General features: G+C 52.9%; 1 protein-coding gene across 1 annotated transcript in view; it reads left to right on the top strand.

Annotated features, from left to right (window-relative positions):
• LOC123448478 (protein HUA2-LIKE 2-like) overlaps positions 1 to 14,165 on the top strand; it is a 38,001-nt gene that overhangs the window by 15,439 nt on the left and 8,397 nt on the right. Inside the window, 1 exon segment of the mRNA XM_045125394.1 lies at positions 1,980 to 3,932. Coding sequence (XP_044981329.1) covers positions 1,980 to 3,932 — 1,953 coding nt within the window.

Here is a 14,165-nt window from a genome sequence, read left to right on the forward strand (position 1 = left end):
TCGACAACCAATGATACAATGGTGTACAAGCCAAGGGAAGAACCCGCTCCTCGACCTTTAGGAGTAGAATAATTCCTTATTTGTCCCTTCCTTAAATTCTGCTTTCCCTGTTTGGCCTAAAACAATTATTTCTTCCCTATTTGACACCAAATGTAACTTTTGTTCGTTATGGACGCTTCCGTCCAATTTTGCCTCTAACGGTGTTAAGTGCTATGTGAAAAGACCATTTTACCCCTGGTGTTGCACACCGTTTAAAAAAACAAATCAAACTCACTCGCGTCCTACTGTCCACCCCCTCCTATCGCCACCGCAAGACCGAGTGGGTTGCTGCTGCATTCTGCCCAACGAGTCCGGCGTGTCCTATGCCAACTGCTTCTGGGAGATGGGCTCCCCGTCTACCGCAGCTGCCCTGAGGCCGAGCCGTGGTTATTCCCGCTCCTCATGGAGCTCTCTTCCAAGCCCACCGTCCCTGCCAGCCTTCTCCCTCCCAACATCAACAACGACACGCCAACGGTGAAGTCGTAGACCGGTCCTTTGCTGCTGCTTCTACCTCCGCATTGGCTGCTTCTATCTCCGCTCTGGCTGCTGCCAGTTCCGCCGCTGCCAGCCTCGACGCCCTAGCCTCGATGCCCTTGCTGCCGCAGCAGCGGCTGTTGCAACCACTCGCTCACGCTCCTCTGCCACGGCGCGCTCGGCCTCCTGCCTACGCCGTGTGCTCGAGGTAGCCGTGTGCTGGTCTGCAGACATGGCTCGCCGCTGGGGGGCTGTTGCGTGGAGAAGAAGCTGCTTCTGACGAGCTGCTGCTCGACAGTCCGGAGGGAGGGAGGTAACCAGGGGCAGTCGGAGCAACTTCTGCTACCGGCTGGGGCTGCTCAGCTCCCGTGGAGAGAGGTGAGCAGGAGATGCTCAGGCTACAAGAAACATTGTCTCTGATACCACTTGTTAGCCGTTTCAGCCTGAGCATTGATAGTTGTGGATGACACTGGAAGAGATCGGACGATTTTCGTTGGTTTATTTCTCACACAATGCCATGCCAACCTGAGGGGTTGGGGATACATATTTATAGGCTGCTAGCCAGCCAAGCATATGCTAAGATGCTAGTCTAAGAGGCTGCTAAGATGCTATCTTAACTGCCAGTCCTTGGTGGTCAAGGATGCTATCCTAAGAGCAAGTACAATAAGGTACAGTCAGCAGGCTGTAAGGATTAAAATACTATATTTTTGCTGAGTTGGATGAGAGAGAAGAGGAGAGAGAAGGGAAGCGGACTCTTCGTGAAGAGCCGGCTCTAGCACGTGCTCCTAGGTGCTTTGTGAGAATGAAAGGTGGACCATATATGATAAAAGTAGTACTCTTTTACAGCTAACTATTATACAAGCCAGCTATAAGATGAGCTATAAGGATGCTTATAGCCAGCAGTTGGCTATACTATTAACCATGCTCTAACAGCCACAAGGACCATGTGCTGCAGCCCCACAAGGACCTTAGTACAGAGACTTATCCATCAGTTTCCGCTGCCCACGTAGGTCCTCCCTTCATCTCAAAAAAAAGAAAAAAAATGCTCACGTCCATCTAAAAAAACAAACCTTTCCTCACCTCCATCTAAAAATAATAACAAAAAAAACTCGTCTCCATAAAAAATCATTTCCTCACCTCAGCTAACCAGGAGTGCCACTTGGCATAGCCCACTGCTTGCACAGTCTTACCCCCTTAATGGGTTTAATTGCAGCACAGTTACTTAAATGGGAAATGCAGTACTGAAGGTAGCTTCAGTAACATACCAAGTCTTTACTTAAAGCTTACTATTTAGGACAATACTGTTTGTCACATATAACAATTATGAGGGGGTCCTTTTGCATTGAATTTTGACCCAGCAGGGCAAGGTGCGCAGAGAACATGTGTTAGGGAACTGAATTACCATAACTAAGACATGCCACCTGTTTTCTCTTTTCATGTCTGACCGCTCGTTCTTTCTACTGTAGTGCTTTCTGCAACTATGCAGAACTGGAGGCGTTCACTGAGGAGAAAAGGAGGTCTCTACTTGCTAAGCGACATGGCAAAGGGGCTGATTTTGTAGGAGCAGTTGACGAGATAATTGATGTTTACGATTCTTTGAAGGAAGATAGTAACAAGCCTGATCTGACTGCCGATGAAGTGAAACCAGGTGAAGAAAATCTTGGTGATAGTAATAGCAGATTGGATACTAAAGGTCTAGCTAAGAGCTCTAACATGTGTAGTGATAAAAAATTAGAAGACCATTCAGTCACAGCAAGAGGTCGCAACTTGGTCACTGCTGATGCGCCTTCTGTCACTTTAACTGGGAGTGAGCGATGCGTTGTAAATTCTGCTCCTGACGGGCCTACTGAAAACATATCCATGCTTGACGAGATGAGGAATATCGCTTTGTCTGCTAGTTCATTTTCGAAAAAAAAACTAAGGGATGCACACCCTCAGAACTGCTACACACGGAGTAGGGCTCCAACTTTGCGGATGTTGAGGAGTTCATTGAGTGTTGAAAACAGAAAAGTTCAGGGGTCTTGTAAGCTTTTGGGTGAAACCAGCTTGGCTTCTGTTGATTTGGTTTCTGATGACAATAAGGAAGATTTGACTATTCTTAAATACCGAGAGCATGACAAGGCAAACTCAGCCCCCCTTTCTATGCTGGATGAGGTTTGTGTGCATTCAAGTGTAGGTACCTTCAATCAACCTGGAACTCCTGGGGCTAGTGACTGCAATAAAAAATTGTATTCTACTGCTAAGGTAGATAATACCTGTGACAGCGAAGCATCTCAAAATGGAGCTTCAGCGATAGAATTAAAATCAAATGGTGCATCAACTTTTCCCATGAAATCAACAGTAATTTTCAAGAGAAAAAGGAAGCCAAATAGAAATTGGATCCCTCATGCTACAGATTGTATGACACCCAATAAGGACGAGGAATTCCAGGTTGAGTTGAGTGGAAGACTCACAGACTCTCCAAATTCAAAGAATGAATTTAATAAGTTAGACAGAGATGACCACTTGCCGTTGGTCAAAAGAGCAAGGGTTCGAATGGGAAGGCCTCTGTCAGTGGCTTCACCAAAGACAGTTGGGCAGATTGATGTTCCTAATAATATATCAGGGTTTGTTGCACCTGCTGAGCACTCTGTTATGCATATCGGCAATGCTTCTTCCGCTGCTCAGTCATCCATATTAAACATGCCTGTCCTGCCAGGGGATGGTAACTCTGTCTGGAAGAATAAAGAGTACCAATCAAGGGGTTTAACATTGGATGTGGAAGCTGCTTTGCCACCATCAAAACGCCTCCATCGTGCTTTAGAAGCTATGTCTGCTAATGCTGCGGAAACTATTAGTAGTCTTCCTGAAGAGAGAGGATCAAAGCAGTTGATACTAAATGGTTGTTTGTCTGCAGAAAACAGCCATTCTAGTAAATCGGGAGACACAGTAGTCAAAAGCCCTGACAGATCTGGAATAATTGGAAGCCTTGGATCATCAGGCATGCAATTAATGCATAGCTCAACAGGTCGAACACACACCTCAGGATTGATTTTACAGAATACAAATGTAGTTGTTTCCATGAAACTGAATGAGCCTGCCCTTGATGTGACACAGACCATAGCTGTACATGATCGGTTATCTTCATCTTCTTGGAAACCTAGCTGTAATGATGTCTCCAAGCTAATCAGCTACAATAGTGATAGAAAACCAATCGGCTGCCCTGCTTTTGATGTTAACAGGAGTGATGACAGATGTGGTGAACCAGTTGACCGACCAAAGTTTCTTCTTTCTGATGATAATGTGAACAGTGATTCAATATCACGTTGTGATACTGTTTTAGCATCAGCAGTCAATATTTGTGATACCACAAGCACCTCTTCATTGGCTACCAAGTCTTCAAGTATACAGTCTGATGCAGATACCCGAACATTTGAAGTGTAAGCTCTATCTTTCATGTCAAAGTAAATCTTTGCTTTTGTATGCACAATTGTTTGTGTACACTGATATGTTCCATATCTACATGACATCATGTTAACCATCTTTCTCCAACAATTTTACGGCACCTGCTATTTCTTTTATGGTCATGTTTTGGTGGAATATTGTGTTACAATTGTTTTTTACTTGTGTAGAATGATGTTACCATGCAATGTATAGTTGTTTCACCTGAAGTATACTTTCGAGGCTGTATGTTTAGAAAGACATCGATTACATGAACTATGTAAAAGAAGGGTTGTATGGCTTGAAATATGCAATTCATCCATATTAGGCATATCTATAATAATACACACACTGTTGGCGTAAAGGACAATATGTGCTATCCCTGGTGGGCTGTCTTCATCCACCATCTGTTCAATCCTGAGATTCGGGTATGTGCTATGAGAGTAATCTCTGGTGGTTTTACAGGAAGGAATGGCAAACTACATCCTTCTGTAGTTATTGCTAACTAAAGCTGTGATAGCTGACATGGTATACGGTACGTTCATTGCACAACAGACATGCCGGACATTTTTCTCATGCAATGATACACATGCCAGCTATTTGCTATTGCTATTGGCTGGTCTGAACAACCTTGGATAGCAATATATAAAAGCCAATCGCAAACATGAGCTAGTTGGTTCAGATGCCACTAGATATGTCATGTTGCACTCAGAATCACGAGTAACCAAATAACCATACACATTTGAAAAATTATTTAGCCTGTTCAAATAGAGATATACAGAAATAAAAATGATCCAGAATATTTATGTGTTAGAATGAGATGGACACACTTGACCGAGGTACATGTGCCATGTTATGATGAGTAACGAGGCTGCGCAAAACCTGATGCACTGTGCGTCAGCGCACACTGTGGTTACTTAACATCATCAACTCATATTAGCTGCGTGTTATGCAAATGGAGTTCGAATATGAAACTATTGTACAGATCTCAAGACGAACATCAGATGCTGCTATAGTGGGTGGTGGTGTGGCCCAGCGGGCGTGAGGCATCCCTTGTACATATTTCAGCAATCTGTGAGGGGTTTAAAAATCATCCATGATTGCACCCAAATGTGGGATTGCTTCAGGTATTTATTACTGATAGTGGGATATTTTTTGTTTTTTTTTTGTTTTTTTTTTGCGAATCATTTGACGAAGTTGTTTTTGTTTGTGACAGAGATCAAAAGAGAAGTGGTACTTGTCAAGATGTTTAGTTTAGTACTGTATAGAAATATTGAATATGCAGTGAAGGTATAGGCATACGATTTACCATTGAGTGTCAGCAGTATATTTTTAGCTCGTTTGATTAGATTCAGACGCAGGAAGAAAATGTAGTGTTGTGGCCCTCTGGTGCCATAGTTTGGATCCTGATTTATTATGGAGGCAAACTTACAGTGTACCTGAAAAGAGGAGGCTTATTAGTTACAGAAACTGTCTTTTACCAACGTACAGGAGTTTATGCTGGTATAATCTGAGATCCTTGCCCTGCTTGAAGCTTAGAAAAATTGGTGGAGATGAGCGTTTATTCTCACTTAATGTTGCCTTCCGTACTATATTCCAAATTGAATTTTCTTCCTAATTTCATTGATCCACAGTGTAATATGTTTCCATCCATGTAGATGCTCTGCCTCTGGATACTAAAGTTCTTGGGTAAGTCATATCACTGGCATTTTGGTTGCACTTACCAACGATAGGTTTAGTACTTCTGTATTTCTTATTTATATTTTTGAGCTGGATGCTCCAAATTTTCTACGCAAATTTGATGCTTTATGAGTTGGATATTCGGAATTATCTAATTATAGTTTATTTGGTCATATATGATAAGTTTGTCCATGTTGCATATATGTGGATGGTTCGATTCTCTGTTAATTTATTCTGCACATTCCTTTCTTAATAATGAGAATTGTGGTACTCCCTGTTGGTGCCACCTCCATCGCAGCGCTGCTTCTCCTCTCCTCTCAACTCTCTCTTGAGTTTCTCTCCCTTCTCTCTCAAGAGCACAAGAACTCACACACACGTACACACAATTCACCAAGGAGAAAATTCTTTGCCTCATGCTTCCGGTGAGAACATACGCACTACATGTTTCATCTAGCCCTCACGGCCTTCACTCATTCCTTTTCTCGACTTAAATAGACAGTACAAGATAGCAGCAACTCACACATCTCCTGATCCTAAACTTATGCCAAGACCATGCGCCCTTGGAATCTCTCCAAGATGCACAAGACTGGCCACCACGCACACATGCAGACCTAACCAGCTAACCCATGCACTAGCTAATCCCTAATTACACACACACACACGTTCGGTGCTTGCCATCGTCCACTCAACAGCCAGCATGACTAGCTGACAAACTCCATACGTGACTAAATCAACTAACTAAGCTGACCCACTACTAGCTTGCATGCACACACATGATCTCATCTTGTGTGAATACACTGCCGCAACTTAGTGAATGAACAAGACTACATGCATGACTAAATAATATAGATCTAGCACTAATAACAAGATTAGTTCCAACATTCACCTCCCTAATCTTGTTATTACCTTTTCCTTTCTTTGAAGCCCGTGGTCGTCGATGTCGTCGGTGCAACATGGAGACGGACGCCAATGCCATCTTGTCATGCCGATTCAATGAGAGCCGGACCTCCTCCGCCCCGCTCCCCGCCTAGCCTAGCTCCACGCCAGTGCCGCCACCGTCGAAACCTCATCGACCCCCACTCTCTTGCGAGCTTCCCCGCCATGCCCTCCGCCGGCTCCTTCTCTGGCGGCTCCAGCCCCGACGGCCACATCCGCTGGAGCGGGTATGCGGGCGAGTCCTGCGGCACGCGGTCCTTCCACGACGTCGTCAGCACACCGCCGGCCCCGCGTAGCGCCTCGCCAGTCGCGCCCTGTCTCGCCCCTGTGTCCACAGCTCTGCTGCCATGCCACCCGTCGGCGCATGCCGCCCGTATCTCCGCTGCGGCTCGCCTGGGGCCACGTTCGGAAGTGCATCACGCCAACGGGGTTCCTGTGCTGGATGCTGAGGGTTTCCAAGAGCCACGACTCAAGAACTGCCGCCACCGCGACTGTCGCGCAGTAGCTCCCAGCCCTTCGCGTCGCCGTCGCACCCCCTCGCCTGAGGAAGTCGCCGGGCTCTGCTTCCGCTGCCTCGACCCTCGACACCGGGTGCGGGACTGCACTAATCAGGTGCGTTTCCGTCGCTGCCTCATCTCCGGGCATGAGTCCAGCGGCTGCGAGACGCTGCTGCTTGGAGAACGTCGCGCGGCCCCTCCGGCTGCCCTGCGCACCGGACCCTGCGGGTCCCCTAGAGCCCTCGTGTTGCGCTGCTGCGCACTGCTTCGCCCCCACCTCCGCCCCCGACGCCGCCCGCCTCGCCGGTGCGTGTCACCATCTCCCGCTCCGTCGAGATGGAGGAGGCGGAACTGGTGCCGGCGTGCGGCATGGTGGCCACCATTACTGGCACCAGGCCGTCTGTCTCCGCGGCGGAGGTGGAGGCAACCCTGCACTCCATGTTCGACCTCAAGCCCCGCGACTTCACCGTGCACACGCATGCCCCTGAGGATTTTCTCATCTTCTCCTCGCGGCAGATCATGGACAGGATGACTGGAGACCACCTCCTCAACGGAGCCAACTTCACTCTGTTGCTCCGACCATGGTGCAAGCTCGCCCATGCCACCGCTGGAAGCTTTGCATACTCCGTGCTGCTGGAGCTCCATGGCGTCCCGACGCATGCTTGGCATCTGGCCACCGCCGAGCACATTCTTGGGGCTGGCTACTGGATCGAGTGGCTGCACCCGGACACGCGACCCCGCGCCAACCTCGCCACTTTCCACCTGTCCGGGCGCGTGCGTGACCCGGCCACCATCCGCCGGACGGCCATCCTGGAGGTTGTTGAGCAAGTTCCGGCCGCCCACAATGGCCTGCCCCCCGTCGTCCGCACCCTTGAGTACCCCATCTCCATTCGGCTCGCCAAGGCTAAGGCCCTCCCCCCTACGACTGTGGGTGCCGCCAACAACGGTGACAACTTGTGCGGGAACGACAACGGCGCCATGGACCCCGGCCCGGACACGGCCACCCACGCCGTCGTGGTCGGAAGCGCCGCCGCCCGGCTGCTGCTCCCAAGGGACGTGCCGACGGCATGGCGATTGACTCGTGTGGATGGACTCACTCCAATGGCCGCATGCGCGTCGACGGTGATGTTGTCGACCCCGGCTGGTCGGAGCCGTCCCGCGCATCCGCTGTCGAGCTGGCGTCATCGCTCGTACGCTCCTCTGGCAGATGCATGGATGCCTGCCCCACTCAGGATGGGACCCACCTTCATCGTCGCAGAGCCAAAACAGGAAAGCGAGGGGGAAAGAAAAAGCGCGCAAGGATTCAGGCCGCGTTGGCAAAGGTTGCAGCCGCGGTGGATCCTAGGCCGGCCGAGTCCCCCTCCATCGCGATGGTACCTGCCAACTCGCCAGCTGGATCTTGCTCATTGGCGCAAGCCCACACCGCTCCTGTTGCCGGGCCCGCTGAGACCCAGTCTCGTGTTTCGCCGTGCGCGTAGGGGGACAGTCATGCCTGCGCTGAGCCACCATCGGCCAATCCTCAGGCGTCCGGGGATCAGGGACGGCCTGTCCTGCGCTAGCGAGGTCCCCGATACATCTCTGGTGGAGCCCCTCATCGCCACCGAGGCTGATCCGCTATCGGGACAAAGCGGTGCTTTGACCGTGTCAGCTCTTGTGGCCGTTGCTGCTGTGGACCCGGCAGAACTGCACCCTAGCCCCACCCCGGAGACGCAGTATCGTGCGCCGAAAATTCAAGTTGTCGCGCCCTCTCCCCCGTGGACTCCAACGACGAACCCGCTGTAGGCCTAACCCCCTGCGCGGCCCATGAGCCCAGGCGCATTCTTCAGCGGCCCACTCCCCCGGGCCGTGATGCTGATGGGCCAGCTCCCCCAAGCCATCCATCCCCAGCAGCCAGCCCATCGCATTACGCCTCGCCGCTGCGGAACTCTGCGCGATTTGCCTCTCCACATGTTACCCTACGTTGTCAACGCCAGCGAGCCAATCCTGCCAGCTCTTGGACCCTGAGTGAGTTTCTTGCCGCGGCCACAAGCTAGATCCGCTCTGCCCTGCCGAACCCGGGGCGCAAGCGGTACAGGCTGCCCTTGAACTTCTCGCCACGACGTGGACGCTCGGCCACCGCTGCGAAAACCAAGGCTGCTCCCCACCCCCAACGGCTGAACGCCGCGCGCAGGTACAGCGGCTGCGCACCCTTGGCATCATCGGCATCGATCAGGCGATCACTCCCGAAGCCATGAAGGCCATGATCGGGTGTTTGCCGCGCCCCTATCGCATGCTGTCTTGGTGGCCATTGCTGCACTGATCGGCCGGGAGCTACCCTCCGATCCATCCACGGCGTCGATCACCACAGTGATCACTAGCAGCCCGATCGAGACGTAGCTGTCCCGCTGCGCGCCTGCCCGTCGACCTGTGCCTAATGGATCACGACCTTAAAATCATTAACTGGATCGTCCACGGCCTCAACGCCCGTGCCAGATGCACTGCCATTCGCTCGCTTGTTGTAACCTTAGGTGCCTCGATCGCTTGCTTTCAAGAAAATAAAATGGAGTTTATTTACTCGTCGACTGTCCTCGAGACACTGGGCTGACGAGTATGTCTACCTCCCTGCGAGCGACACCTGTGGCGGGATCCTGCTGGCGTGGAAGAGCCGGGACGTGTCGATCACGGACCCGAGGTTCACCACCAACACTCTCTCTTCCCTGGTTGCGACTCCCACTGGTGTGAGCGTGCCCTGGTGGCTAACCATTGTCTACGGTCCGCAAACTGACAATGACAAAATCACGTTCCTATAGGAAATCCGCGACGTCCGAGCCGCTTGCACTGGGCCGTGGCTCATCTGTGGAGACTTCAACCTCATATACCGCGACGAGGACAAGAACAACGACAACTTAAACAGTCGCATGATGGGCAGATTTGGCCGTGTGCTTAATGACCTAGCGCTCAAGGAGGTCTACCTCAATGGTCGGCGCTATACTTGGTCGCCAAGTCAAGCTCTCCTACTTGGGCCTTGCTTCCCTCGAGCGTACAATCGCCCGAAAACGTGCGCGCATCGCGTCCCTCATGGATGGCGATGCGAACACGTCGTTCTACCACCGACAATGCACGCAAGCAGAAGAACATGATTCATTGCCTCGCTGTCGACAGCGTTACGCTCTCTGACCCTCGGGACATGGCTGCAACGACCTTTGCGCACTTCGATGGCCTGCTTGGAACGGATGTTACCCGTGACTGCACCATCGACCTCTTGCAGCTCATACAACCCTCGAACCTGGACGACCTCGACGCGCCTTTCAGCAAGGAGGAGGTTTTGCAAGCAATCAAACGCTTGCCGTCACGCAAGGCGCCAGGCCCCGAAGGCTTCACCGCGGAGTTCATCCGGTCTTGCTGGCCCATCATCAAGCCGGACCTCCTTTGCGTCTTCGAGCAAGTGTACACGCTGCGTGGACGAGGATTCAGCTGCCTCAACCAGGCGCTGATCACGTTATTCCCCAAACCTGATCACGTTACTCCCCAAACGCGCCGATGCCAACTGCCTCGGCGACTACAGGCCCATAAGCCTCATCCACCTCGTCGCCAAGATCCTCGCAAAGGTGTTGTCACTTCGCCTTGCACCCAAGCTCAACAAACTTGTCAACAACGTCCAGAACGCCTTCATCCCTGGCCGAAGCCTCCATGATAACTTCGTCCTGGTACGCCAATCCGCGCGACTTCTGCACCAACTTGGTGCACCTCGCGTGCAGCTCAAGCTTGACTTGGCGCGCGCCTTCGACTCCGTCTCATGGACATTCCTCTTTGAGGTTTTGCGGCGCCACATCTTTGGCAACCGCTTCCTCGATTGGATCGCCCTCCTATTGTCATCGGCAAGCACCAGGGTCCTCTTGAACGGCACCCCTGGGCCCACATTCTGGCACCGATGTGGACTGCGCAAAGGAGATCCCGTATCTCCGCAGCTCTTCGTCTTGGCTGTTGACACGCTAGGCCGGCTCTTCCGCCGCGCTGTCGAGCCACGGGTGCTGCAGCAGCTCCACCCTCGCCGGACCATTCCGGTGATTTCCCTATACGCCGATGATGTGATCCTGCTCTGCCACCCCTCGCCTGGAGATATCATGGCGGTGAAGGAAATCCTGCGCCTCTTTGGGCGAGCCTCCGACCTGCACGTGAACTTCCGGAAGAGTGTTGCAGCCCTGATCCGCTGTGCCTCTGAGGAGGCGGCCCATGTCGCCCAACTCCTCGGGTGCCCCATTGTTGACTTTCCTATCACTTACCTGGGTATCCCGCTAACACTTCATCGTCCTACTGTCGCCCAGCTTCAGCCGACAAGGTCGCCGGGAAGTTACTCTCCTGGAAGGCTTGGCTCATGAACAAGGCTGACCGCTTGGCTTTTGTCAAGGCCGTCCTGATTGCAATCCCCATCCACCAGCTACTTGTACTCGCACCGCCCCAAAAGACCCTAAAGCTCCTGGAGAAGATTGAGCGAGGCTTCTTATGGGCTGGACGTGCTGAGGCCAATGGTGGCAACTGCCACATCAACTAACGGCGTGTCTGTCGTCGATCCCTATTAGTGGTCTTGGCGTGCATAACCTAGAGCGCATTGGACTCGCCCTACGCACGCGCTGGCTTTGGCTCAGCCGCGTCGATGACGAGAGGTCCTGGAGCGGCCTGGACCTACAGTTCTCGCCTGAGGAGCGCGCATTCTTTTTCGGGTCCACTACCACGACGATCGGCAACGTGCATCGCGCCTTGTTCTGGGAAGATCGATGGATCAACGGCCGCGCCGTTTCGGAGATTGCGCCTCTCCTATATGCTTGCATTCCCAAACTGCGCCGCAAATCTAGAACGGTTGCTGATGGCCTACATGGGCACCGGTGGGCGTCTGACATCCATGACACCATTGGCCTCCCTGAGTTAGGCGAATACCTATGCCTTTGGCACATGACTTCCCAAACCACCCTCAGCGACTAGCCGGACAACGTGTGTTGGAAGTGGACCACGAACGGTGTGTACACGGCCAAATCAGCTTACCTGGCCACCTTCCATGGCTCCACCCATTGTCAAGCATGGAGGCTAACATGGAAGTGTTGGGCGCCATCACTGGTGCGCTTCTTCCACTGGCTTGCCAACCTTGACCACTACTGGACTGCCTACCGCCTTAAGCGCCGCAACCTGCCGCACCCATAGCGATGTCCGCTCTGACCAGGCGTCGGAGACTATACAACACCTGCTCCTTGCGTGCCCCTTCGCCCGACAGGTGTGGTATGCAATCCTATCTTGGTTGCGCCTCCCATGTTTGCCGCCTGACAACGACGCCGCTCTCCATGATTGGTGGCGCTATGCAAGGCAGAGCACCCCCAAGCCCATGCATAAGGGCCTTGCATCCACTGCCCTGCTCGTCCCATGGATGATTTGGAAGCATCGAAACGACCGCGTCTTCGAGGGTGCGCGCCCTTCCATCACTACCGTGATCGCCAAGATTAAGGATGAGGCTGTTCTTTGGGCCAAAGCCGGAGCTTTGGGTCTCCGCGTTCTATTTTTCGAGAAAACGCAAAAGACTTTTGCGTTTCATTTCATTGAAAAGATAGGGGTTTGTGTTACAATCCTCCTAGGAGGTAGTTACAGGGCTAGGAAAGAAAATCAGTGGACGTCCCAGGTCTGCGGGATCGTGGCTTTGAGGCCTTGTGCGCCGGCTCTGGCCCAAAGCGCTGCTTCCTCCTTGATCTTCGCTATCAGGCTAGTGGTCGAGGGGCGGCCTCTGTCAAACACGCAGTCATTTCTGTGCTTCCATGTCATCCAAGGCACGAGCAAGGTCATGGATGCGAGGCCTTTGAGCATTAGCTTCGGCGTAGCCCGTCTCGCGGTGGTCCACCAAGCATTGAGTTATTCCTCGCCATCGGGTGGGCGACAGGGCATCCTTAGCCAGGCCAGGGCCTCGTGCCAAACTTGTCGGGAGAATGGGCAGGCGAGGAGGAGGTGGTGCATGGTTTCTGGTTCCTGGTCGCATAGGGGGCACCGTGGGGGATGCTGTAACCCTCTTCTGGCTAGCCGGTCAGCCGTCCAGCAGCGATCGAGCTTGGCGAGCCAGTGGAAGAAACGGACGCGCAGCGGCGCCGAACACTTCCAGGTGAGTTTCCAGGCATCGCATGGGATGGAGCCGTGGAAGGTAGCTTTGTAGGCCGATTGTGCGGTATAAGTGCCGCTTGCAGTCCACTTCCATAGCAGGTGATCAGGCTCAGTGGAGAGCGTCGTGTGTTCGAGCTTGTGCCGGAGCTGTAGGTATTGGCCAACCTCTTGGATCCCAAGCACGCCATGGATATCCCGTGCCCATTTGTGAGCTTGCAGCCCGTCGGCCACGGTTCGTAGCTTGCGCCGGTGCTTGGGGATGCATGCATGCAGCAGGGGCGCGATTTCGGGGATGGCACGCCCCTCAAGCCATCTGTCTTCCCAGAAAAGGGCTTGCTGGCCGTTGCCGAGCTGCATGGTGGTGGAGGCGAAGAAGAAGTCGCGCTCCTCCGCCGAGAATTGCAGGTCGAGGCTACTCCATGCTCTAGTGTTATCAGTGCGGCTGAACCACAGCCAGCGCATGCGCAGCGCAAGGCCGGAGCGCTCCAGGTCGCGGGCGCCGAGGCCACCCAATTAGATTGGGCGCGCGACACGCTGCCAATTGACATGGCAGTTGCCGCCATTGGCATCCGCACGCCCTGCCCATAGGAACCCCCGCTGGATTTTCACCAGCGCTTTGACTGTCTTCTTCGGCGGTGCGAGCACGAGTAGCTGGTTGATAGGGATCGCGCTCAGGACAGCTTTAACAAATGCGAGGCGACCAACCTTGTTCATGAGGTGCGCCTTCCAGCATAGGAGCATGCCGGCGGTCCTGTCGACGACGGGCTGTAGCTGGGCTGCAGTTGGGCGCCGGATTGTCAATGGGATGCCCAGATAGGTGATGGGCAGGTCCACAATGGGGCACCCAAGCAGGTCGACAACAGGCGCGACCGCGACAGGGTCGCAGCGAATCAGGGTGGCAGGGCTCTTCAGGAAGTTAACCTGGAGTCCGGAGGCGCGTCCGAAGAGTTGCAGGATGCTCTTGACCGCCTCGATGTTGCCGCACGAGGGGTGGCAAAAGAGAAT

Source organism: Hordeum vulgare, chromosome 4H (genome assembly GCF_904849725.1).
Source record: "Hordeum vulgare subsp. vulgare chromosome 4H, MorexV3_pseudomolecules_assembly, whole genome shotgun sequence".
NCBI classification, from domain to species: domain Eukaryota; kingdom Viridiplantae; phylum Streptophyta; class Magnoliopsida; order Poales; family Poaceae; genus Hordeum; species Hordeum vulgare.